Here is a 25,227-nt window from a genome sequence, read left to right on the forward strand (position 1 = left end):
AACATTCATTTGAGACTTGCATAGTAAGCAGTAAAGAGGTTTCCAACGAGCCTCCAACCATACATTCCCTTTAGCTTTGAAGTTTTTCTGCCTGAACGCCCGCTCCTCACCCGCTCAGAGGAAGTCCATCTCCTGACTGAGGCTGTCGGGGCCGAGGTGCAGGGAGAGGGCTGCTGCCACCTCGGGGTCCAGCTCTGCACACTGTGACTCCAGCTAGACCAGCAGACAGAGAGGGGGCAGGAGGGAGGGAAGGAAGGAGTGGGAGGGAGAGGAGTGGAGATACGATGATGTTGCAGGGCTCTGACTTCATGCAGGCAGGTTAGGGAATGAATGTAGTCAGTGGAGTGTGTGTGTGTGTGTGTGTGTGTGTGTTGGTTACCTGTCTGAGCTGGCTGGAGGAGAGAGCGGTCGGGGAGGTCTGAGAGATCGTCCTAAGAAGAAACTGCTGGGCTCGGCTCAAGATCTGGGATGGCTCCGCCTGACCGTACAAATCATATGTTTGAATTCAGTAATGTGAAGTGTGGAGACCATCCCTCTGGTATGAACAGATACCCGAGGCTCAGTCACCTGGTTGGCGTGGGGTTCCGAGCTCGGTTTAGGCGTGTCCCCGTCCAGGAAGAGTTGGAGCAAATTGATGTAGCAGAGGACAGCAGTATGCAGGAAGCCTGGACACCGGACGGCCCTGTCTAGCAGCTCAGCACTCTGCTGCAGCAACAGGCTACACACACACAGTAAAGACCATTTTTCCAATAATTGATAATACAAAAATTACAAAGCGTAACTGCAATAACAATTTATAAAGTATTTTTAGTACAGTATGCAAGTTACATTGGTATTTGAATGAAACACCATATTCCAGGTTATTATTCCCCCAATAAAGCCACACTTAAACTAGCCACACCAAAACGACTTGTTGAAAAACTCACCTGTAGAAGGCCAATGGCATCAGCCTAGTGCACTCATCTCGTGTCACCATGGTAACCGACTGGTAAAGACCTTGTTCTAGTGCGGGGGGAAAAAGATACAGCACATGAATTTAACAATGCAAAAATATACACATAAAACAAATACCAGCAAAAAAGATGTACACTACCAGCTGGTGTCAATCCTTTTATTATGTTTTTACTGAGCGCATGTGGAGCGAACCAAGGTTTTAGAAACGTTGTACTCTACCGTTTGGCTTAAAGATGAGCAGCCAGTCAGGAGAGTCCACCAACACAGTCAGGACGTCTGTGCACAACGCCCTGGCTCTCTGATGGCTCTTCTCCTACAGAAACCATCACAGACAAAACACAACAGTGACCCCCTCCATTCAATAGGTGAGGCTGGTCAACTTGCCACCGCAACTAAAAGACTATTAATTAGTGTAAAGGTTTTTTTGTCCATTTATTGTCAATGCTATGTGATAAAAGGTGTTGGGTTTTAAAGCTGCTGTAGCATTTTAACATCAATACACCATTATCATATTAACTTTGAGACAATAGTGTAATTAGCATATGAGACTATTGTTGAGAACGTTGGTAGCTTCCACACTGCATTTTACATTGTGAGCCACCAGGTTGGATTTGCAGGGAAATCATATATACTTACTGTAAATTCACATCTGTTTTCTTCATATTCACAACTCCTTCTCATTATTATATATTGCATATATATATTGATATTTTTATACAGTTTCCACCCATTTCATACTGAACATAATTCCTATTTTTGATATATTTTCCCATCATACATACTGTATACTGCATTCATTCTTTCTTAACCTCAGTAAATTGTACTGCTGTTTGGCACACCTTCATAATGCTGTCATCCATATTTTTTTCAGACTTTTTATTCGTACATTCTTCTTAACACGCTCTAGTGTTGACACTGTGAGTTGTGTATGTTTATATAACCCCCACTTGCTACATTCTTGTTTACATTCTATTTTTCTATTTCTACTCTATTTTCTTTACTGTTTCTCAACATTTGCTGCTCCAACAACACAATTTCCCTACAGGGAACATTAAAGTTACATCTAATCTTATTTTATTTTATTTATTTAGTACTTAGCTCTCATAACTCTTAACTCTTATCCAGAGGACATTGCAATGAGTGAATCAGTAGAATAAGCTTCAATTCCTACATTCCTTGACCTAAAAATTTTACTCCTACTTTGTTAATGTTGTTTCTCTAAAGCGGTAACAATCTGGTTTCCACTATATTTGGGCTGAAAACCATCCAATGCAATGAATGTGTGAAACAAACTGTAAACCCTGGTATCTACAATGTTCATGTATAACAGAAAAGTGCTAGATAAAGAAATGGGTTTTGTTTTGTCTTTTTTTGTCTGAAGCCCTGTGTGTGAGAGAAAGAGTGTTTATGTATCTGTGTGTGTGTGTGTGTGTGTGTGTACATTACCTGAGGATACAGGAAGGTCCAGATAAGGTCATTTATACATAGGAAAAGTAGAAAAACTAGCACCTGGAAGGAGGAATGAGAAAAAAAGGTCAGGTGGAAAACACACAGAGTGGTCAAATGTCAGGTCAAAGGTCACACTGCATGCAGCAGATCATGATAGGAATCGGTTAAGTCTGTCCTCTTGAATCCCAGTAGGTCTTGGACTGACCAATATCTCCTTCAGGACTGTCAAATCTACCATCTGCGGCCATTTTCTACCCCCTCCTGGTAATCAGTTGGTTTAATAATAATAATAATAATAATAGATTACATTTATATAGCGCTTTTCTAAGTACTCAAAGCGCTTCACAAATCGGGGTGGGGGACACACGACTCAACTCAACTCATCCACCACCGGTGTGTAGCACCCACCTGGGTGATGCACGGCAGCCAGTTTGTGCCAGAACGCTCTTTATTGACCACAGAGTCAGGACCTCGGTTTAACGTCTCATCCGAAGGACGGTGCTCACTCACAGGACAGAGTCCCTGTCTCTGCCCTGGGGCATTGGGGATATTATTCATGAAACCAGAGGGAAGAGCACCTCCTACTAGTCCTCCAACACCACTTCCAGCACCAGGTGGTCTCCCATCCAAGGACTAACCACAGCCAGACCTGCTTAGCTTCCCAGACAAGCTAGCGATGTGATGCAGGTGCTATGGTGCTGGTTTCACTTAATTAGTGTGAGAAACCCAGTTATGTGCTCTCACCTGTCGGCACTGCCTCTCCCTCTCTGCTCCCAGCATCTCCAGGGTGTTTCTGAAGCCCCGGTTCTCCCCCCGACGCCCCCCGCCGCCTCCCCAGGCCCGGTGCAGGCCGGCGGCCAGCAGCAGGGCCGGAGCTGCAGGCACTGGGGATGACATGCCCTTCCCTGAGCTGCGGGCGACAAAAGGGTTAAAAAAAAACAAAAAAACACTGGTGGACTGGCCTGTTTTGGGTCCCACTTCCACAGCCTTTGTTTAAGTGCATAAGTAAGTGGCTGAAATGGTTTTACCTGCAGACCCAGTGCTGACAGTCCGTGAGGAGCTGCAGCTGCTTCGGGAGAGGATCTCCATCACACAGGTGACGCCACAATGACAACAGCATTGGAGATGCACGCTCCCACCAGTGCTTCACACACACACACACGCACACACACACACACACACAGTAAGCATGACTAAAATCATGAAACAGACACTGGACATAAGTTACAATTAGTGACAGAAATGCCGAGCTTCAATGCGTTAAGTCTCTTGAATTTCTTCAACCAATTAAAATCTCGCTGTCATGGTATCAGTAATGGTATTTGGCATCAAAAACAAATAAACAAAAATCAGTCAAACCCTAGCGTCAAGGCCTTAAGATCAGCAAGGAAAGGTGCATTCATTTCGTTAGCTATATGAAGAACAGACAGTACCACAGTGGAGACCAGGAGCAGAGGACAGCGGAGACTGATCTGAGACCAGGCCTTGTTGACTTCTTCGGACGAGTGTCCGCACCGCACACCGGCACTCAGCACGCCCTGGGGAGGAGACACAGTCTAATCTCATGAGAGCTCAAACAGCAGAAAAACATGTTTGTCTTTAGATTTCAGAAATGCAGTTCTCACTCTCAGGAAGTGTGCCGTTACATGGTAGGGCAGCAAGCCAGCCGGAGAGCACGCCTTCCTCTGACGCACAAAGAAGTGCAGAAAGAAAGAAAGGCAGACAGAGAAGAAAGACACGGGCATTGTAGCGGTTATTAGGTAGTGAGGAGATGTTGTAGATCAACACCGCACAACCCATCCACTGTTAAGTCTAGTTTACTAAAGGTGTATTTCACAAACAGAATCATCATTACACTTGACTTACAGATTATGTAGGTACAAGGCAACAATAAACATGTCGTCCCCTCTTTGCATGTTATCAATCACCGTGTTGGTTGTCACAAGGTTTGTGACTACTTTTTTGTACTTCATCAATAGAAAGAATCCAGCAGCTCACCTGATGCTGGTTGACATGTTCTATCAGGTTGTGGCAGTCCAGAGTCATCCTTCCTCCTTCATTCTTTACCGTAACAAACGACACTGCTGGGAGGGCCAGCAATACTCTGCGTGACACACACACACACACACACGAAAAGGTTTCAGCGGCCCCACAGCTGACACCACAGATGATCTGCGTGTTATGCATCAGTGTGTGTTGTGTGTGTACCTGTTCCATGTCTGCAGTGCGTGCTGCAGGCTGAGCTCCCCGCTGATGCTCGGTGAATCGGAGGTCACGGTAGAGGAGCACCTTTGGGACGCCAGCTCAAACAGGAAGTCACATACATCGACTCTGCTTCTGCTAGAGTGACCGCTCACTTCCATCTCATAGACCAGCTCCTGCACAGACACAGTGAGTGTTACTGTAACACACACACACACACACACATGCATCACACCAGTATAATTTTTTTTTTTTATTTGACCCCTCCACCACCCCCCCGCTTTGGAGGACATATAGCACTTTGTTTTTACATTATTTTGATTTTACTGAAATTCTTTTTACACAGTTTTGAGATGAGGTACATTTTGACATGATCTATAGATACACACATACATCTGCACATGCACAATTACACATAATCCCATATACGTATACATATATATCTATATGCACATATACATACACATATTGCATGGCAATGCAAAAAAATACATCACCATTCACACATATCCAACTCTCTACATACATACATAGCATAATGGTCCTCTTAATCACCAGCCCAACTCCCAGTCAAATGTAGTTAGGAACATAGCTCACACCAGTATAATTGTTTTTTGGTTAAACATCTGTCAGCCATTTTGGTGAGACACACACACACACCTGTAATCTGGATAGGATGTCTGGAAGACAGGTGCCTGTTTCTGACACTCCACTCTGATCCAGCTTTTCCCGGCTTTGGCCACTGTTAACAGAAAATATACAGCACTGTGATTATATTAATGGAAGCAACAAATTACATTTACATTGTGTGTGTGTAACAGCACGAAGCTTAATTTTCCATTACATATGACGTACAAGACTTTTCCAATGGAAAGAATTCTACCAACCCTGACTGCTGGTCCATGATAGCATTGAGGATATGAGCGCAGAGGCTCCTAATGTCGCCTCCACAGCCTCCCTGTTCCACAGGGCAGGACAGGTAGAGCTCCAGGCAGGCCCACTGCTGGTACTCCTGCCTACAACACACACACACACACACACACACACACACACACACACACACACACACACACACACACACACACACACACACACACACACACACACACACAGGTGCCTTTAGACATGGTACAATCAAATGAATATGCAGTGCGTGTAATTCTTCCTTACCTATCTGGGTCAGGCAGGGCATCTTCATTTCTCTGCACTCTGAGCTCAGTGGCCAGCCATTCTGAGAAAAACAACTTCACAAACAACAAAAGACTCAAAGCTGCATGGTTGCTCTCCAATGCTCAGTGAAGCTATAGATCATTTTTGTAGAAGAAAATCATTTTAGAAAGGCAAGGCTTAATCCACGACCCAATAGATTCGGTCATACCTGGTATTGTGGTATCTGTACTAACTGACGGAAAGCGGCGTGCCTCCACAGATGCCAAGCAGACTTCCTCCAGGTCGTGTTGGCGTCTGCAGTGCTCCTCCACAGTCCAGGGTGATCCTCCTCATGGTATTCGCCCTCTGGACCCTCGCCGGTGAGAGGAGTCCTTCTAGCTTCAGGCAGCAGTCTTGGGATGAGGTACAGCAGCTGAAACATATAGACACAGTTACATGCATTTAGTTTTAAAGTTGTACAGCTAATAATAAACTGAAAAAAGGACCTAAAAAGGAGAATGGTAATGTCAGAAAGTGATACCTTCTTATAGAGGCTGTTTGGTACGTAGTCCTGCTGCTGGTGTTGAGGCAAGGAGTCGCCTCTGCAGATCCCGTAGCACACAGCCGCCAAACAGAACCTGGTCAGCAACAAGAAAAATATACGAGTCAAACTGCCGCTCACATGCTATGATCAAATTCTGATGACAACAGCAACAACATCCTAATGATGACAACATCAAAACATGATGACGCTAATACTGGTCACATCATAGAGATTTTACCGCTCAGTCTCTATGGGTCATACCTTGATGATGATAATATTCTGACAAGTATTCCAATAAGTCCTTCAATGAGTCAGCTACAGTTTGTTCGCCACAATAGGACATTGCTGAACGGCCGGGTGAGACGCACGACTCTGTGACCTTTCACCTCCAGGCAGAAGATCAGCGGAGGGATGGCTTATTGATAAGTGTAGCCTTTGCAATATGTTGATGTGCTAGGCTTAGAGAATTTTATTGAAATTATTATTTATCACTACAGGGGACTGGGACGATCAATTAAAGCCTCTTGTTGACCATAATTCTCTTTTTGGCAAAAGTCTTCAAGTCAAACAATATTCAAAATTAAAACAAAATTTCACCTCACAGATTGCAAAGTAACCAACCATGAGGGCTTTACTAAAATCTACAAAACAAAAACTGGATTTAAATGTCACTGGACTAAAGTATATCCTTGCACATTCTTAATAGGTACCTAAGAGAATAATTTCCTGATATGCCTTTGAAGAGTGACTGGTAATTAAGGTTAGATGTACAGTAGTGGTCCACTGTGCCGTATCCCCCAATGTAGCATGTTAAAGAGTAAACATGTTGATTCGGACAGCGGGTCATCGGTCAACAGTATCTCCTCATCCCCTGAAGAGCAAATTAGAACTACAGCAGCCTGAGGGAACAAACAGGGAACGCCACCAAAACATAGACACTCCTTAGAGATAGTGTGGTAGTGGGGTGTGGTTTTTGTGTCTGTCTGAGGCGGGAGGGGGGGGTACTGGGACACATCTCTTGCAGGGAGGCTGGGACAGAAGGCCCCTGGACTCCAATAAAGAGTACGGTCAAAGTTAAAGTGAGTGCAAGAGAGAACATCTAGAAATAAGGAAGACCCACAGCTGTTCATTTATACATTAATGCGACTAATTGATTTTTTAACATTAAAGTCCTATCTGCAGACACAATTTGCTTGTCCATGACAATTATAATACTAAAACCTACTCTGATTCTCTATGAAATAAAAATATATTCAAAACTTCCTCCACAAAAAAGACAGCAAAATACAGGGAGCAACAATTTCTATTCTTTAATATCATTATTTAACGGTGTAGCAGTTTTAAACATCAATATTATCATTGTCAAATTAGTTGTGATACATTGATATAATTACTATAAACAAATGAGAGCATGGTGGATTTGATTGGTAGCCTCCATCTCAAACCAACGGTGTTGTTACTGCTAGTGTTTCTCAAAATTAAGATATTTCCCATAAACCTTTCTGTCCGCCCTCCCCATGCCTGGCGTCTTTGTCTTTACTGAAGAGGATCAACATGTTGGAAGTGATTTTTCCATTGGCCTTCCATCATCTGCCACTGCCAGAAACTCTGAAAGCTTTAGCTCCGTTTACACTGGAAGAGCAATGTAAAATTCAGTGTAGAGGCCGGTAGAGCCTGACAATCTTCTTGGCGATGGTCTTGCTTGTTTACGGTAATTATACTAATGTCTCAAAATAAATGTGTTAATATTTTATTGATGTTAAAATGCGACACGTAGCGCAATTAAGTGAATTCATCGCAGGCCGTGAACGATAGAGCAGCAGAATTAATCCCAAATTAAAATCTGAACTTTTAGTAAAACATAAAACATAAAACAAATGTTGAGGTATGACCTCCTATGAAAGGTCGGAGTGTTGTGTCTTTACACTTTGTGCACATCCAGAATTTTTTCTCAAGGGCGATACTTTAGACCTCGCAAGGTATTTCTCATAGTCTCAGGCAGAACTGTCGCATGGGCTGTGCGAAGTGTGCGACCGCACAGGGCCTCGCGCCTCTAGGGCCTCGCGCCTGGCCTGCAATCCTGCAGTTTTGTTAATTCCATTATGCATAGTCAAGGTCACATGAAAAAATCTAACAAATAATTTTTAGATATTGCGTCGTTACGTAGTGCATGCTCCATCTCGCTGGAACAACTACAGCACTTCAAACACTTTGTTTCCTCAAAAGGATTGAAGGAACCTTCCCCAACTGTGAGATTGCGCTCAGGATCCTATTGACTATCCCAGTAACGGTGGCATCGGGCGAGCGAAGCTTTTCAAAGTTGAAACGAATTAAAAACTATTTGCGCACCTCCATGTCGCAGGACAGACTATGTGGGCTCACCCTTCTATCAATTGAAAAGGATGTTGCATCCAAGCTGGATTACAAGGATTTTATTGCTGAGTTTGCGGCCAAGAAAGCAAGGAAAGTGACTTTCACTTAATCCATTTATGTGTATGGTGAGTCGATCTCATTTGTTTGAGTTACAGTAGAGTGCACACTACAGTAGGCTAGGCCGTGTATGACCTGACCAGTATGAAAAAATAATCCTACATCGTAATGAAATGTATAGACCTGAAATATTGAATTGAAACATTCCAGCTTTTATTAACCTGTCATTTTTCCATAGAAATGTCATGTCAAAATAGTGACAGATGAGATGACTGTCATCAGTGGGTGTTACTGTAGATTTTTTTCCTTTGAAAGACTATAGCAACAAGTGATGAGCTTAGACATTATTCTGTATTATTCTAGCCTACTTGTTCAAAATGTATTGCCTATATATTACCGTATTGTACAGCCTGCAGTAGATCTAGAATAGCTACATGCATGTGACTGTGACCGTAGGTTACGTGTAATGACCGGTCTGAAAAATGATCTAAAATCTGAATGAAATGTAGGCTATAGACCTGAAATATTGAATTGTAACATACTGTCATATTTCAACATGCCAAAATAAAGTGACAGCTGAGCTGACTTGATGATGTAAAGCCAATAGTTTTACAGTTGATTTTTTTTCCTTTGAAAGACTATAATAGCAAAAAGTCATAGCTGAGACTATGTGCATGATGATTCTGTATTATTCTACTTGTTAAAAATGTATTGCACCGAGATTACGCGTGCAGTAGAACTAGAATAGCTATGTGCGTGTGACCGTGATTCATGCGCATGCATGTCAATGAGCAGGGCCTCGCACCCCCCCCTGCGACGGCCCTGGTCTCAGGCGTTGTTCAGAAAGAAGGAGGCACGCAACATCAATGATGCAACGATAAAGAAATCATCTTAAGGGCACGAGGTCTGTTCTCCACACGAAGACTCGGTCAGTACTTCGGTGAACTGCGTGGAGTCTGTAATGAGACCCGCTGAGGATGAGAGAACCTGATAAAAACTTTGACGGCGGGCGTAATCAATAGACTGCTACTGACATGTAGTTTCATCACAAGACCGTTTGCAGAACACATCTGGGAGAACAGAGAGAGTGAACTTGAGGAGCGGTACATTTTGAAAGGGAACTGACCACAATAATACATTTGTCATATGAAATGTTGAATTAAATGTTTTTGCCGTAGCTTTTACAAAATCTCTCCACATGGACGGCTATGTAAATGCGACATATCTTACACTTGGAGGGCACGTGCATCTGCTGAAATACCGATATTTGTATTTCTTAATCACGCTCGCGCTCTTCGTTCTTATCGTCTGCAGTAACGGCATCGTCTTCTCTCTCATCTGTGTTCATAAGAGCCTTCATGAACCCATGTATATTTTCATTGCCGCTTTGTTACTGAATGCGCTTTTAGGAAGCGTGGCTCTTTATCCAAAACTTCTGATAGACTTACTCTCCACTAATCAAACCATTTCTTATCCTGCCTGCATCTTCCAGGGGTTTCTACTGTACGTGTACGCCGCTTCCGAATTCACGCTGCTGTCGGCGATGGCGTACGATAGGTACGTGTCCATATGCAAGCCGCTCCATTATCACGCGTTCATCAAGACGCACACTGTCAAACTAATTCTGATCTTGGCCTGGCTTTTGCCGGTTTGTGAGGTCGGAGGTGCGGCCGTGATGACCAGCAGACTGAAACTGTGCAAGTTCACGCTGGCGAGAATCGTTTGCGATAATTTCTCGCTTGTCAAACTGAGCTGCGGGGACTGGAGGATGAACAATTTATACGGCCTGTTGATAATGGTGATTGCCATCTTTCCGCCTGTGATATTCATCCTGTTTTCATACACGAGGATATTGATGATCTGCCTCAGGAGGTCCAAAGCCTTCAGAAGGGGAGCACTCCAGACGTGTCTCCCCCACCTCTTCATTTTCAGTAACTTCACTATCATTTCTCTGTTTGAGGTGATTCAAAATAGGCTTCCTTCTGACATGCCGCATATCTTCCGTGTTGCGATGTCTATTCAGTATTTAGTCATTCCGCCTCTCTTTAATCCTCTCATATATGGATTCAAAATGCGAGAGATCTCTCAGCAGCTTAGGGCGCTGTTCCGACTAAAACGACTTGTTCAGTAATCACCACTTCTCATCAGCTTTTATCCCTTTTCCAAACTAACATTTCTGTATTATGGGTGCACAGGTTTTACTCTTACCTACATGTTTAATACCACAAATTGTGGCCCACATCACTTCTGTTTAAATGACATTAACTGTAACTGCAAAAACACCTTGTTTCAATTCATACTTTGGAGTTTTTTTGTTTAATCAATACCCTTCATACAGTAATAAGATCAGCCCTTTGTACTAATGAAGAAATAGTTTGATATGTCAACAGTAATTAACGAAAATTCCTGCCTTTTTCCTACATTCATTCAGCAGCAGTATAAGGACTATTCATGATATACTGTACACCACATGCTTGACTTAACTTTGGCAAAGTAGAACAGCTGCATAAATGTTTGCATTAACGTGTTTGTTCATTTATAAATTCAACAATAATAAATAGTTCATGTGAAATATTTTGTTGATATATTGGTTCTTTTTTGAAACTGCAATAAGCTCAAACTGAACCGAATGCTACAAATGCTGTTATTTCCCAAGGCCAACTGTTTTTGGCCAAGGCAGGTAAAATAATAATAATTTTCTTACATATGATTTACATGTCAAACATATGAAATGTAATACTCCTGTTCAAAATGTGTTCTACACTTGTATTTTAACAAATACAGTGGAGTAAGTCAACAAGTATGCATTCTCAAGATGTGAACACACTTATTCAGTTTTGTATTTTATAGTCCATACACACCATATTTCCTGTATGATAAATCGTTTTCATGACAAAACACATTTTGCAGCATGTTATTGATTATATTGCCTGTGATAGATGTAGGATGCATATTTTACATTTGACTATATTTACAGATATTTTGTTTGTCTTGATGCCTTGACATAATCAACACATACACAACGTTAATGCTACAAGTGTGTGTGTGTTTGTGTATGCGAACAATCTGGACAGTGTATTCACCCGAGAAAGTTATTTTTGCAAATATGCATAAATACGGTTTTTTGTTGTTGTTGTGTTGTTATCATAATCCTGGGTTTCAATGGAGAGTTTTAGTGTCCCACGATGGTGTAAATGCTGTTTCAGAGGCTTTTATACCCTAACAAGAATACAATTCTGGGGAAAACACTGAATACTTGTCATTTTTAAAAAATCTTTTTGGCGTGAAAATGGTCAAATTCAAAGATATTCAATATCAGCACTAAATCCTGCCTTCAGACGCCCTCATGGCGCTGCAGCCCCTCACCTGACACAGAAGAGCATGTTGGTGTGCGTGCTGCAGACCAGGGCCGAACCGAGAGCCTCGGCGACGGGCACCAGCGTGGGCAGCAGGGCCGGGACCGTCTGCACCAGAGGACTCTGGGAGTTGGAGGCGTGGAGGTGGACCACAAACGCTGCCAGACCGAGAACGTGCGCGGCGCTCAGCGATGACCCCTTTGGACAACAGGAGGTTTGTTAAACTGGAGAGTGTATTTATTTATATGAATGACATGGAGAAAATCAGAGGTGAAGGGATGATGATGGGTAGAATGAAGGAGAGAAAGGAGGGAGAAAGGAAACAAGAAACAAAGGCCGATGCTTTACCTACTGAACCAAACTCCTGTTACGGTTTTATTGAGGAGAAACGAACTAAAGTAAAACTAGTTTTCTGCACATGTGATTTAGTGTTGATTTACTTTTCATTAAGCTTCAAAATGATCACAGTTCATCAGGGGCTTAACTACTCTGCCAACTTCCACTTTGCTGTTCAGAGTAGGAAAATCAAACAAAGGGACAAGTGATTGGTCATAGGTGATAGTCCAACCCATATTGAAAGCCTCAGAAAGAACATTATAACTGTATTAGTGTCCTCCTTTAATCAATTTAAACATGACTTTAAAGACGATCAAATGATTGATCAAACTATTTTAAACATATCATATTTGCAGCTGCACATTTCAATCTACCATACACTCAGTTTTAAAGATATGAAGTTTTTGGCTGTTTACTAATTAAGGTATGACGATTTAAAAAACGTACAGTTTAGGCGGACAATGCTGTGGGATCACAGTCAGTTTTTGCTATAAACAGAGGGGGGCGACTTCAGAATCGGGGGTAGGTACCAGTGTACGAAAGATTGATCTCACTTCAGCCGACATGTCCTGAATATTTCATCTCTCTTGGACATACAGCTGATTTTTAATGAATTTTTGAAGTTTTGACTTTATGAAGATTTGGTTATTATGCAATAAGTCACGCCCACTTTCATCAATCACGACCAAATTGCATGGATCGACTTGGACATGATCCTAGAACATGTGCACAAAATTTCAGAAAAATCTATCTATATAAACTTTTTGCATTTGTAGCGCCCACTAGTGGTAGAGCTCAAAATGCTTTTGTGGGCGTGTTCAAGCAACACTCCTCAACATGTGTTTCACATTTTGGCTTAATTGGATTAATGGTCAATGAGTTATAGCCAATTTAGTGTTTGGGCGTGTTTCGTTAAAAGTTTATTGGTGGATAAATGCCAAACCAATTGGCCTATCAATGACCTTTATACAACTTTGAAAGAGGACGGTCCAGGATTGTGCACACCAAGTTTCGTGTGAATCAGATGAACGGCCTAGGAGGAGATGTGAAAAAAGTGTTTCTTAAAGAATTCAAAATGGTAAAATCCAATATGGTGGACAAAGTGGTACATGGATTGGACTCAGCACCTTCCAAAGAATCTATGGAATCATTTTCTAGTATTCATACATACAGTATACAATAATACTTATATTAATACTGCATATATTTTCATATACATATTTTTCATACATTTTTCCTCGTCTCAATGTCATTCGTCACATCCTGTATACATGCTGTAATTCATATATTTTTACACTACATTATATATTTTACATAATACATTCTAGTGTTTTAACTGTCAATTGCGTTATGTTTAATACCCACAATTTTCTCTATTAATATTTGTACCCTAATTTTATTTCTTTGCTGTATCCTATTATTTGTTGCTGCAATGACCCAATTTCCGAATGAAGATCAATAAAATGTTATCTAATGTAATCTTATCTAAGGAAGAAACTTGCAGACACGCAGACAGCCAGACAAGATATGAAAGGGCGAGGGAGACAGGACAGACACAGAGTTAAAGAGACACAGAGAGACGTCCACATGAAGGCCTGGTTATGTACCTGGTTATGAAATAGGTCCCAGAGTCTGTGTGTGAGGCTGGAGAGCAGCTGTGTGTTACCAAGCAGAACGCTAACAAACCTGGAAGCCCACGGGATTTGTCTGGGGGCAGACAGAGGACATGATGAGCCACAGTCCAACCCTCAAACTACATAATACAGACATGTAGAGAACAAGACTGAAAAGGTCAAGTGACTGAGTTTTACAGTGGCATTATGACATTTGGCAGGGTTACTACACATTATCAGTTTTGAAAAAATCTATTTTTTCCAGAACAGCAAATTGTAAAAACCTTCCTTTTCCATACTTCTCCAGACTGTATGGGAAGCCTGATATGAACAAAGAAATTTCCCTGCGATAACTCTATATATTTTGTGCATGATACCGTATTTATTAAGGATGGGACGATATGCTTATCTCACGATTCGATACAACCACGATAAATAAAGGTTCAATGACAACAAAGTCTGACTGTGCAGAATTCTGTTTATTTCTGAGCCACAAATCTTTCTAGCGATGGCATTGGCTGCTAGAATGTAAACAACAATTTAAAAATGTCATTACAAAGTGTAAATAATATCATTTGGATGGAGAGCTTGTGAAATTGTGATGGACAAGCGTCTCATTTGTGATTACTGCAGCAGAATAACATGGAGTTAATATTACCGTTCACTTTTCTGTCCCATGATACGTATTGTCACATTTTTGTATCGTGCTATATTGAATTTCAATATATCGTCCCATCCCTACTACTGATGTACTTATGCTTCAAGTGATATGTTCTGTGAGGTTTTGTCAACGTAGGCTTCATCTATTCTGTGATGATATGGTTCAAGCAGGTGACAGCCTTGGGAGATTGTTCTTTTAGAAGTATGTTTTGCAATAGGCTGAGTAAATCAGAAAGAAATCGATCAACTGACCAACCGATCAATCTGTGAATCAGTTAAGTAAACAGGAATCACTCTGCTGCCACAGCAAAAATGAGAATTTGTAAAGTCTTACTTGTTAGGTGGGTTTGCTCGGGAAGCGTCTAACATACACTGGCAGAAGTTTCTCAGGATCATATTGACCACCTGAGGATACAAGAGACAGAAGGTAACATACCACAGCCAATTGACACAGCTGGAACAAGACAAAAAACAGAGGACAGCAAGGTATACAAAGAAGACAATGAAATTGTTGACAGTTCATACAGGGAAGTTCATACATTGACATGAAGCTCAGGGGACAGGGGTGTGTCTGTGTGAAGCTTGATGACCGTCTGGCCAATCGGCTCCTCGGGACGGTCCGGGAAGATGGCGCTGAGAGTGTGCGAGATCCTGGACAGCTGAGCCGACACCTCTGAGGACGGGTTTGTAAATGAAGAGATTCGAAGAGACTGGGCTTAGTGGAAAACAACTGAGATACGAGCGCTAAGAATGAGAACCTCCAGTGAGAATAAACTAAACTCTTGAGCTGTATCTATAATGTCTGAGGCACTCTGAACCCAATAAGGAGAGAAGAGACTTGAAGCTTCGTATCTAAAAAAGCTTTTATTGTAATGGCTTAGAACCGACGTGAGGTGGAGCATTTTTCTTTCAACACTTCCTTATTTGTCCTTTTTGTGCAAATCATGGCTACAATCAGCCTAAAATCTGTGTAGCGCATTCCCAGAGTAAATAAGACTAATTGTGTGTGTCTCTGTGGATGTGTGTGTGTGTTGACGTGTCTCCCTTCCATCTACCTACCTCCATCATTGCCCTCAACGACCAGCTCTCTGAACTCCTGCAGCTGAACTTTAAGGACCTCCAGAGGATCATCGTGGTTTTCCACACACAGCGCATTCCCTGGAAGCACAACGCAGCTCAGCCATAGACATACATAAATAACCTGCTGCAGTCCTGTATTACTCAGTGAGCAGCGCCATGCTACTGTAGTGTACTTTAGATAAAAGCATCCGCTAAATGGCATACATTATCATCACTCACCTCTATGAGAGCGTATGAGGAGAAGTAAGGATACTCACTCTCCTGCTGCCGCTGTCTCTGGCAGGACTCGACATAAGATGAATACTGGGCAGCGGGGATCTTATCCGCTCTGAAAAACAGAGAAACAATTGTCATAATAGTCAAAATATACATTTAAATTATTATAGATGTACAATCATTTGTAGAGCATGCCACTAACGATCCAATGGTTATTCCCATAAGGCCCATACTGACTGTTAAAAAAAGATATGCAGTCATTGTACTGTAAGGTACAAGGGATAAAGACATTGCCATATGAAGAAGAAGAAACTTTATTTATGCAGCACTTATCTAAAAGCAGCATTTACAAAAGGTGTAAAAACAAGAAAAGCAAAATATATAAGAAGATAAAATAGGAAACGCATTCAAAAGAGAAAATTGGTTAGAATAAAAAATACATAATAGGATAAAAAAAAAACATAACGCAGGGTCAAAAGTGGGCAAAATCAAAAACAATTACGTAAATGCAAGTCGATAAAAATGTATTTTGAGATGCGACTTAAAAGATGACACTAAATTAGCGGAGTTATGTGATGAATAGCTTACAACCTTCAGATAATAACTCACTTTTTCAGAGCTTCTATGAAACTCATGCGGGCATCGGCCTTCACAGGAAGCTGTAATGGACAGACACAGAGTTCAAAGTGAAAATCTGGCATGTAGCACACATTTACAACTACAATATAACTAAGAAACTTCCTGTAGAAAGACATAAACAGTGTTTCTAGTTCATGTATGATTTAATTACTGGTTATACAAACTGTAAAAACTGATTTTCTTCAAACTACTGTCACTCTTTAACGCTTTAAGATACAGAGTTCCTAAAAATATTCCCCATTTGTTATGTGGTTTATATGTGGTTTGTTCATGAATGCACACTTGGATCCAAACTGAGATAGTGCGAAACCAAAACGAGGCAGTTCATGTACAGAAGGGTAATGGCAAGGACTGAAATGACGTTTCTCACCACTCTTGGCGTCAGCAGAGCAGGGAGGAACCGCGTCAGGAAATACGGCCTCCGGAAAATACTGTCAGAGGACAGGAGTGTCACTGATTAGTGGTCAAATTCGGCTTCGGAGCCCTTTTTAAAGCAACTTAGAATTAACTTTAAGACAGATATCACATCCAAAATAAAGAAACAAAATCTGTCAAAAGTCCAACTGTGTTTAGTACAGCAGATATGAAGATACTAAAACATCTTTGGCATGTACACCTCTAAAAGCTGTATTTCAGACTTTTTAAGGACCCACAGATCCTCTAATGTACTTTATGAATGCAGCCCGCTGACAAAGAGGCCAGTGATGAAATGTTACACCGTGCTGCTGGTGAGTTGAAACTGGGTTGCTTCCATTGAGTCGGATTGAATACCTGGCCTCCATGACTGCGGCAGAGATTCTCCCTGCGCTCTCAAACAGAGACACCGCCTTGTCCACGTCCTGCAGAGCCTGGCACTGCACACACACGCACACACACACACACACACACACAGGTTTATACTACTATACTTCCACTGACGTACCTCCATTCACTAACCCCCAGCCCAGACTTCAAAATAACCCATTTTCAAAGACAGAGGCACAAAATGTCAACAATTTGTAGGACTTTCCTCATCTTTCTACCCTTATGAAGACTGATGATAACGCAATCCATTTCCACATTCCATTTCTCTTCAGAATTAGATCTGTTTATTTACAGACATTTGTACAGAATGACCTCTTGAACTTATTTACAAGCAGTTTGCTTCTACCATGCTTGACATTTGCACTGAATGGAGGGTCATACACATACAGACATACACACGTCTGATAACTGTGCTTTACAAAAACAGTCAACAGACTGTCTGTGTGTGTGTGTGTGTGTGTGTGTGTGTGGAGGGGGGGTCCTGACTGACTGACCTACATTTGCTTCTCATAGACTGTGGTGCTGAGGCGACAACACAAACAAACAGACATCAGTACACAAACACACCACTTGGTGTCACTGTTACCTGCACTGGTGCTCCGGCTGCCCCAGAAACATCCTCATACAGACCCATGTCCTCCACTGACACCTGCAAACACACACACACACACACACACACACACAAAATCATCATGGATAATGCCAGAGTCTGCAGAGTCTTGTCTCTAGCATTCGTGATCACAAATCCTACATCTAGCTGTCCAGCATAATGAGAATAACACATGTGAGGTCTGTTTTAGAGTGGATTTTTCCTTTAAAGTTGAAAAAATCCCATAAACCTCGTTGGATGAGTATTGCTACTAACCCTAACCCCCACCCCCTTCCCCTTCCCAGAAAATGAATGTGGTAATGATTTATCGATCCCATTCCTTACCTTGAGGTCAGCTAGCCTGGTCTTAGCCAGGGAGATGTACTCCATTAGGAGGCTGCGGTGTTTCATGGCCACATAGGGAGGATGCAGGATGTGAACCTGAGAGGTCAAAATGACGAGAAATTAACTTGATCGGACAGGAGGGTAGAAAAAGGGTTTGTGTTCACATGGGAAGTACAACAATCCTTCAACAATCCAATTTTCCCACAGGGATCCTACAGGTTTCATCTAATCTAATCTGATATACACTATATATCTTATGTCCAGTGCAATGATGCCACCCCATAATGTCCCAGGGACTAGCGAAACCTCCCGAAGCTCACCTTGAGGTACTGTGGGGGGTCAAAGGGCACCAGGTCAGACAGGAACTTCAGCAGGAACACCAAAGATTTCTTACTGGCCGCATGGTAGCCACTGGCCCCTCCGAAAGACATCTGAGAAAAGTAATTGACAGGAATATAATAAACCAAAAGGTGTGACAATAGATTAAAAAAAAAGGATGAACTAGATCTGAGGAGAGAGAGCCAGGTGAGAAGTGTTATAACAAAGAGTCAGGGAACATTCAGTCAAATCCAGGCATTCCTGAACCCAGTAGCTCCTCAAACATCTGAAGGCTTTCATTCAAAAATGTTAGTCATCCACTTTGGAAATAGTCTGCCACCTGCACTTCATCAATCAACATTTCTAGTTTGACTAGTAGGGTTAGAACAAACCTTGAACCAGTCGCTGTAGGAGGGGAAGAAGCCGGGCCCCTCCAGCGCTCCCTGGCGCGCCAGCAGGAAGGCAGTGATCATGTTCTCCAAGTCGTAGCCGTCAAACGCAGAGCTCAGCAGCCTGGACAGCAGCTCTGGCAGAGAGAGAGAGAAGACAACGTTGTCTTGAATGAATGCCAATGAATGCCAATGTGTATAAATCTGTGTGTTTACTAGGGTTAGACTGATATATTGGTTTGCCAATATATAGGGCTGATATTGTCCTTTTATTAAAAATCAGATCTGGGTCAGTCAAATGTGGTATGATGATATGATGGATATGATGCAGTTTGATTTCATAATTATGGCAGAATTGATCAATGCTACACTGGTTGTCTATGGAAAGACCTTAACCTCAATTGATTGTAATGAGACATTTTGATCAGATTCCATGTTGTCGTCGTTGTTGTCGTTTTTCTTCAGTCCCATGATGTAAACCCTATTGTTTACCTCTGAGGCTGGGCTGGGCGTCGGGGTTGTAAACCAGCAGAGCAGAGAGGAAGGAGAGGACGTGTTGCCAGTTGACCTCGTGCGTTTCCAAAACCTGCTGCAGGTGACACAGCAGCTCCTCTACACTGAAGATGACAGCCAGCTGCGGCGGAAACACGACAAAAAAGTTCAGTTCACACAGTACATGATTCTATACACAGAATAGCACTGAAAACTGGTAGGGTGACAGCACACAGAGCAAAAAAATAAATAAAACCACAGTGATTTACAGAGAGACCTCAGAAATTCACAAATCATTGTGGAATTTAGAGACTGACAGCGAGGCCAAGTAGGATATATTCTCAGGAGAGAGACAGAAGTGTACACGCCCTCTTACATGAACAAGTTATACAAACAAAACTAGCACTGGAGGCTCGCAAATCTATTTACCTTACGAAAAAGGGAGGTCAGCGACCGACTGGCTTTAGCGAAGCTCCACTCGCTCTGCATGGCGATGGCATCCGACACTGAGGAAATATGTTTTTGTTCGCTTTATGTCCTTAGGAATGGAAGTAGTGATCATTAAGAAGGGCCACGAAGATCAACATGCGACTTGCTTTTACCTGTGAGTCGAGGTTTATAGGTGAGAGCGTTGGTGAGGGAGTGTGTGAAGAAGCGGCGAAGGGCCGCTGGTGATGCGGTCGCTCCGCACAGCGACGCGTCAAACAGCTGGATCCTGCACAGACAGAGGGAGGGTGGGTGAGAGACGGAGACCATATCCCACACAAACCAACACTGTGTGACCCTGTGCTGTGAGCCTCTCACCATAGAGCAGCATGGTGGGGAGATCATCTAAATTATAGATCATCATTCAAGACCCATGTGGAACACCTTGCTCAAAAACCGGGGCTCAAAATGAGCTTTTTGCATAGAAACAAAGCATGGTTCGCTTTTGAAAAACACATACATTCCACTGCCCTGTCTGTATTTGCTTATGAAGACAATTATACTTTAAAGCCAGTGGATGCAGTTTACTACACCTTGATAAATAATGCATTTCCTGCATTATACACTCAGTGGCCACTTTCTTCGGTTTACCCCCCTGTCTCTCGCTCCTCCAGACAGTGAGTCAAGTGGCTGTGACTCACTGCATGAAGCGCGCAGACAGGCTGGAGAGGCTCAGAGACAGCCGCTGTTCCACTTAACGTTAGAACGGGACAGTGAGCGGTACAGGTTGGAGCCGGTGGTGTTATGGTGCGGGGGAATGTTTTCTTGGCACAGTCCCCGGATCTCAACCTTTGGGAGGAGGTGGAACGGGGTTTTTTACACTGCAAGAATGCATCGCTGGAAAATCTGCAGGGACTACGTGATACTATCGAGTCAACGTTGAGCAAAGATCCTTGCGGAACGTTTCCAGTCTCAAAGAATTCTGTTCTGGAGGAAAAAGGCTATTCTACCAAGTACCTAGGTGTAGCAAATAAAATGGCCACTGGTATTTATCTATAAGGCTCTACTTTTGAAGCTACCACTAGGCCTCATATCTCTTCTTGCTTTCTAATCCAGTAATTACGGTATGAGGAATCATTAGGAAACATTTTGTTCTCCGGTTTCTCTTAGAAGAAGAAGAAAAGAAATCTGATCTGAAATAATAAAATGAAAACAACCATAGTTCAGCTCCCGCTCTGCCACACTGCGTGGTCTGTGTCTTATCCATGGTGTCCAGAAGCCCTGAAGAAGGAAGGAGGGGAAACAATATGTTGAAAATCAAGACAAAGGAATTATTAAAAAGTATAGTAGGATTTCTCAGCAGTTTGGAGACTAGGGGGAAACGTTTCAGATCCCACATCATAAAGCCCAGAGGTATGAGTTAAAGTAGGGATCTAAATATTTCATCAATACAGGAATACAGCTGCACCACAGCGTTACAGCGGGTGGGAGAGGGGGAAGGCGGACTCACAGGCGAGCATGTGGTCCAGCACTGAGCAGCAGAGCAGGGAGACCCTCCTGTTTGGTGCTGCTGGCTCCTGGCTCCCCTCAAACCCGGCTCCCACCAAGACCCCGACCACCGCTGGAATACAGGGAGACAAGAGGGTCTTTAGGCAAAGGTTGCATACTGTGTTTTCTCTTAAGATGAAGTAATTGAGGCGTATTAGTGCTTATTTGGATAGACAATGACTGAGAAATCCCAGTGATGTTTCTTACTGGATAGCACTTCCCGTTGGACTTGTCTGGCCTCCTGCTGGTCCTCTGGAGCCATCCAGCCACACAGCGCCTTCAACTCAGACACCAACCATGACCTCACTGCCTCATCACTGAGGGGAGAAAGAGGGAACCAGAGGACAAACATGAATGGCGAGGTAAACTTGGAATCCTCTCTAGTTTGTATAGTAATCTCCCCCATCCTCTTACGTTCACCCCAACAAGAGGGTGAATTTCCCCCTTGGAGGATCAGTAAAGCATAACAACATTCATAAAAAATAATAATAATTCTCTACCTCTCTAAAATGTACTTGAGAGTGAGGATGTTGTGAGAGTGAAGATGGTACACCACCTCCAACTTGGGCTGCTTCTGTAAAGACACCACATTCAATTACTTATTTCATGTACTTATTAGTACAAACCAATACACACAAACACTATATATCCAAACTCTCCCTCTCACTCTCTTTCTCTCTCTCTCACACATTCACACACCTGAGCCTTCCAGTACTCCTGCCAGAGCAGCTCGGGGCAGAGGGCTCCCAGGGACAGCAGCTCTCTGCTGGACTGCAGCAGGACACACAGCCGGGTCTGGAAAGGACATCCACACCAGGGATGGGACTTGAAGTATAGACAATTCACATTTGACATGCTTGCTGCACTCTAAACGCTAAATGACATGGCGGAATTAATGATCCACCGACTGATAGAAGTGATTTGGCAACCATTTCCTACATGCAGAACTGGTGCGAGAGTAAAGTTGTGGCGGCAGGCAAGTAAACCAGAAAAAGCCAAGTCACTCTGTGGGAATGACACAACCTCATTAGCATACTGAAGGTGCTGGTGTCTTGACTGTACAGTGTGATTATAGTTGTGTAGAGATGTGACTGAAATTTCAATTTCAATTCAACCAAATTCAATACCAATTTAGTATGTTTTGTTTCTTTAAATGTGACCATTTTCATGCCGATCTTTTCAAAAAGTTTTCAGTGTTCCCCCAAGAATTTTGTCACAGCGCAACAGTGAGATACTAACTCGCTGAGAGGAGGTGAGCAGCACTCTCCTCTTGTCCTCTTCCTCCTCCTCTTCCTCAGTTCTGATGATCTCCATCAGTCTCTCCAGCACCATCCTCACGGACAGAGCCGCCACGGGGACGCCCAGCTGCCCGGCCTGACGCCTCAGCTCACACACTGGGAACGCACAATGTAAACACACACATAAGACATTTTAAGACTTTCTGTTTAATTTTGGATCCCTGTCCCACTTAAGAGCGCCGCACACACAAACACACAGACACACTGACTCACTACAGAGCGCCGCTGCTTCAACAGCGTCAGTGTATACACGTCGCTGTGCCGCATTTCAAATCGCTCACCCAGGAGTGACCCTGCCATGGCTGATGGGAGGCCTTCAGACGCCGCCCCTCTCTGCTCTGCATTCTCCTTGCAGAAAAGATTGCGTGGGTTTGGACTCTATAAAAAGAGTTCAAAGATGAGAAGAAGTGAAGATACACGGGTGAAGGATAAAGATGAGATAAAAATGATGAAGGGAAAAAAAGACACACTGACATATCAAACACTGGCAAATAATCAGGAGCAAATGCCCTAACCCGCTTACATAGAAGAAACACCTTGTCTATTATTTGGTCAGTGTGATAAATTATTAGACGTAGGTCAACAATCAGCTTAGAGGGAACTTTGGTCCTGAATGTTGCCCTGATGTGATTTTTGCTTGGTCTTTGATCTCCATTATAATGCTAAAAAACTACCATTCCCTGATAATGTAATAACTGCCAGATGCTGTAATAACCTGTCAAACTGTAACAAAATGTCCCTCTAAATGGGTTGAACATGTAATAAAAACCTGTTAATGTAATAAATTGCTGGATAATGTAATAACATGTTGATTGCAGCTTGATTGCATTCACCTGTGTAAAATAGTCGCTAATTAGATGTCTGCTAAAAAGCTACACATAGCACCTTTAACTGGTTTTATTACATATTTAACATCGATATTTCATTATTATTATTATTGAACTTTTAATTAAATGTGCAGCCTTAGTGGATTTGTCGTCCCTCCACTCACCCCGGCCTCCTCCAGCAGGCTGCAGAGGCTCTGCTGCTGGTTCAGCAGCTGGACGGCTGCCTCCTGCAGCCGCTGGCCGTCTTCCTGCCTCGGCCTCTTCACCACACGACCAGCTGGGTGTAGACAGGCAGGTAAAATAACACAATGTGTATTTATTTTATTTTATTTCAGGTAGTGGGGATCAGCTTTACGGCAATAGGAGGCACTGCTGTTAGCGTTATACTATATGGAAGTAGCATAACACTAAAGTGCTATTGTAAAAGAATTAGGCGGGGTCTCTTGTGGATAAAAGCACAACTGCCTCGTCGCCTTTTTCCTCTCCTTCCTTCCTGTAAACGAAAAAACTACGTCCTGTCTCGCTCTGTAGTACTTGTATCGCCTTATTTTCCTTTCAAAACAAAAACTATTCTTAAGCAGCAGTACCAATCACTCACTCGGAAATGTACTCATGTTCTAACCGTGAAACACAGGAACTGCTCCAAACAAACACTGCTAGTACTAACAAACAATAAAACAATCATGGCACATACTCCTTAAAACATGACTCTAGACATTTTCTGAATTCGGCGTACAAAGCATTCACCAAGCAGCACTTGCTTATTTAAGATATCAACTTTTTTAACTGATTCGCCGCGGTGGGCCACTTTACAAGTTAGTATTTTATTGAAATAAAATCTGCTTGGTGGATTATATATGAGCCGAATTTAAGAGTGGCTCCTAATGACTCGGGGAAGATAATGGGAATAGACTTGTAGTATTTGTTCAGTGCGTTTCAGTTCTGTATTCACATAAGATAATGTTGTTACTGAGACTCGTTTAGCAAGGAGCACAACTCCAGCTGTCAACTCACCAAGGAGGCTCGACAGAGTCCTTTTCTGGGAGACGGAGCTACACGATGCACTCAGAGACATTCTGCTTTAACTGTGAATAAACTAACATTTAGAGCATGTCGTCTTTTCTGGCTACTGCGGTGTTTTCAATTAATGATAATACGTTGTATGGTTAATTAATTATTATGAAAAAGTCTTCTATATTCGCTAGTTAGTCGATTCTGTCTGCGGCGAAACTGTTTTGGTTCACCCTCACTTTCATGTTTTCTCCTCGCGCTCTTCTCCCTCTGCTCTCTCATTGGTCCACGCCAGAGCCAATCAGGATTGAGCATGTCGCCCGGACAAACAAAAATGAACCCTGAGTTTCAATGTCCTGAAAGAGGTATGTGTGTGCGCGCGTGCGTGTGTATCAATATGCCAAAATATGCATACACAGTATTTTACAGTATATGGAATATATTGGGCTCGCAAAATAAATAAGCATTACTAATGAGTGCCAGTAAAGGGAATTCAACAACAGATCAATCTCCCCAGACAGGACAGGAGACAAGCAGATCAATGAATAACAA

At 42.6% G+C, this 25,227-nt stretch overlaps 2 protein-coding genes across 2 annotated transcripts; one reads left to right on the top strand and one right to left on the bottom strand.

Annotated features, from left to right (window-relative positions):
- Positions 1–11: 11 nt before the first annotated feature.
- Positions 12–24,908, bottom strand: fanca (FA complementation group A). Its single transcript, XM_071911272.2, has 42 exons — positions 24,679–24,908; positions 23,829–23,941; positions 23,119–23,215; positions 22,779–22,933; positions 22,239–22,334; positions 22,040–22,113; positions 21,747–21,856; positions 21,502–21,612; positions 21,209–21,272; positions 20,168–20,280; positions 19,995–20,071; positions 19,566–19,707; positions 19,077–19,210; positions 18,687–18,797; positions 18,367–18,462; positions 18,019–18,081; positions 17,400–17,467; positions 16,999–17,059; positions 16,599–16,648; positions 16,031–16,101; positions 15,753–15,851; positions 15,233–15,366; positions 15,028–15,098; positions 14,028–14,127; positions 12,095–12,282; positions 6,296–6,392; positions 5,984–6,187; positions 5,776–5,849; positions 5,489–5,621; positions 5,266–5,328; positions 4,612–4,781; positions 4,402–4,507; positions 4,029–4,088; positions 3,837–3,941; positions 3,432–3,547; positions 3,148–3,313; positions 2,401–2,463; positions 1,174–1,267; positions 927–1,002; positions 553–718; positions 380–478; positions 12–213 (listed from the first exon to the last, which is right to left on the bottom strand). The coding sequence occupies exons 1-42, from the start codon at positions 24,737–24,739 to the stop codon at positions 115–117; spliced, it is 4,350 nt and encodes a 1,449-aa protein (XP_071767373.2). The 5' UTR covers positions 24,740–24,908; the 3' UTR covers positions 12–114.
- Positions 9,924–10,859, top strand: LOC139921086 (olfactory receptor 6N1-like). Its single transcript, XM_071911242.2, has one exon. The coding sequence runs from the start codon at positions 9,927–9,929 to the stop codon at positions 10,857–10,859; it is 933 nt and encodes a 310-aa protein (XP_071767343.2). The 5' UTR covers positions 9,924–9,926.
- Positions 24,909–25,227: the final 319 nt, after the last annotated feature.

Source organism: Centroberyx gerrardi, chromosome 4 (genome assembly GCF_048128805.1).
Source record: "Centroberyx gerrardi isolate f3 chromosome 4, fCenGer3.hap1.cur.20231027, whole genome shotgun sequence".
Taxonomy (NCBI): domain Eukaryota; kingdom Metazoa; phylum Chordata; class Actinopteri; order Beryciformes; family Berycidae; genus Centroberyx; species Centroberyx gerrardi.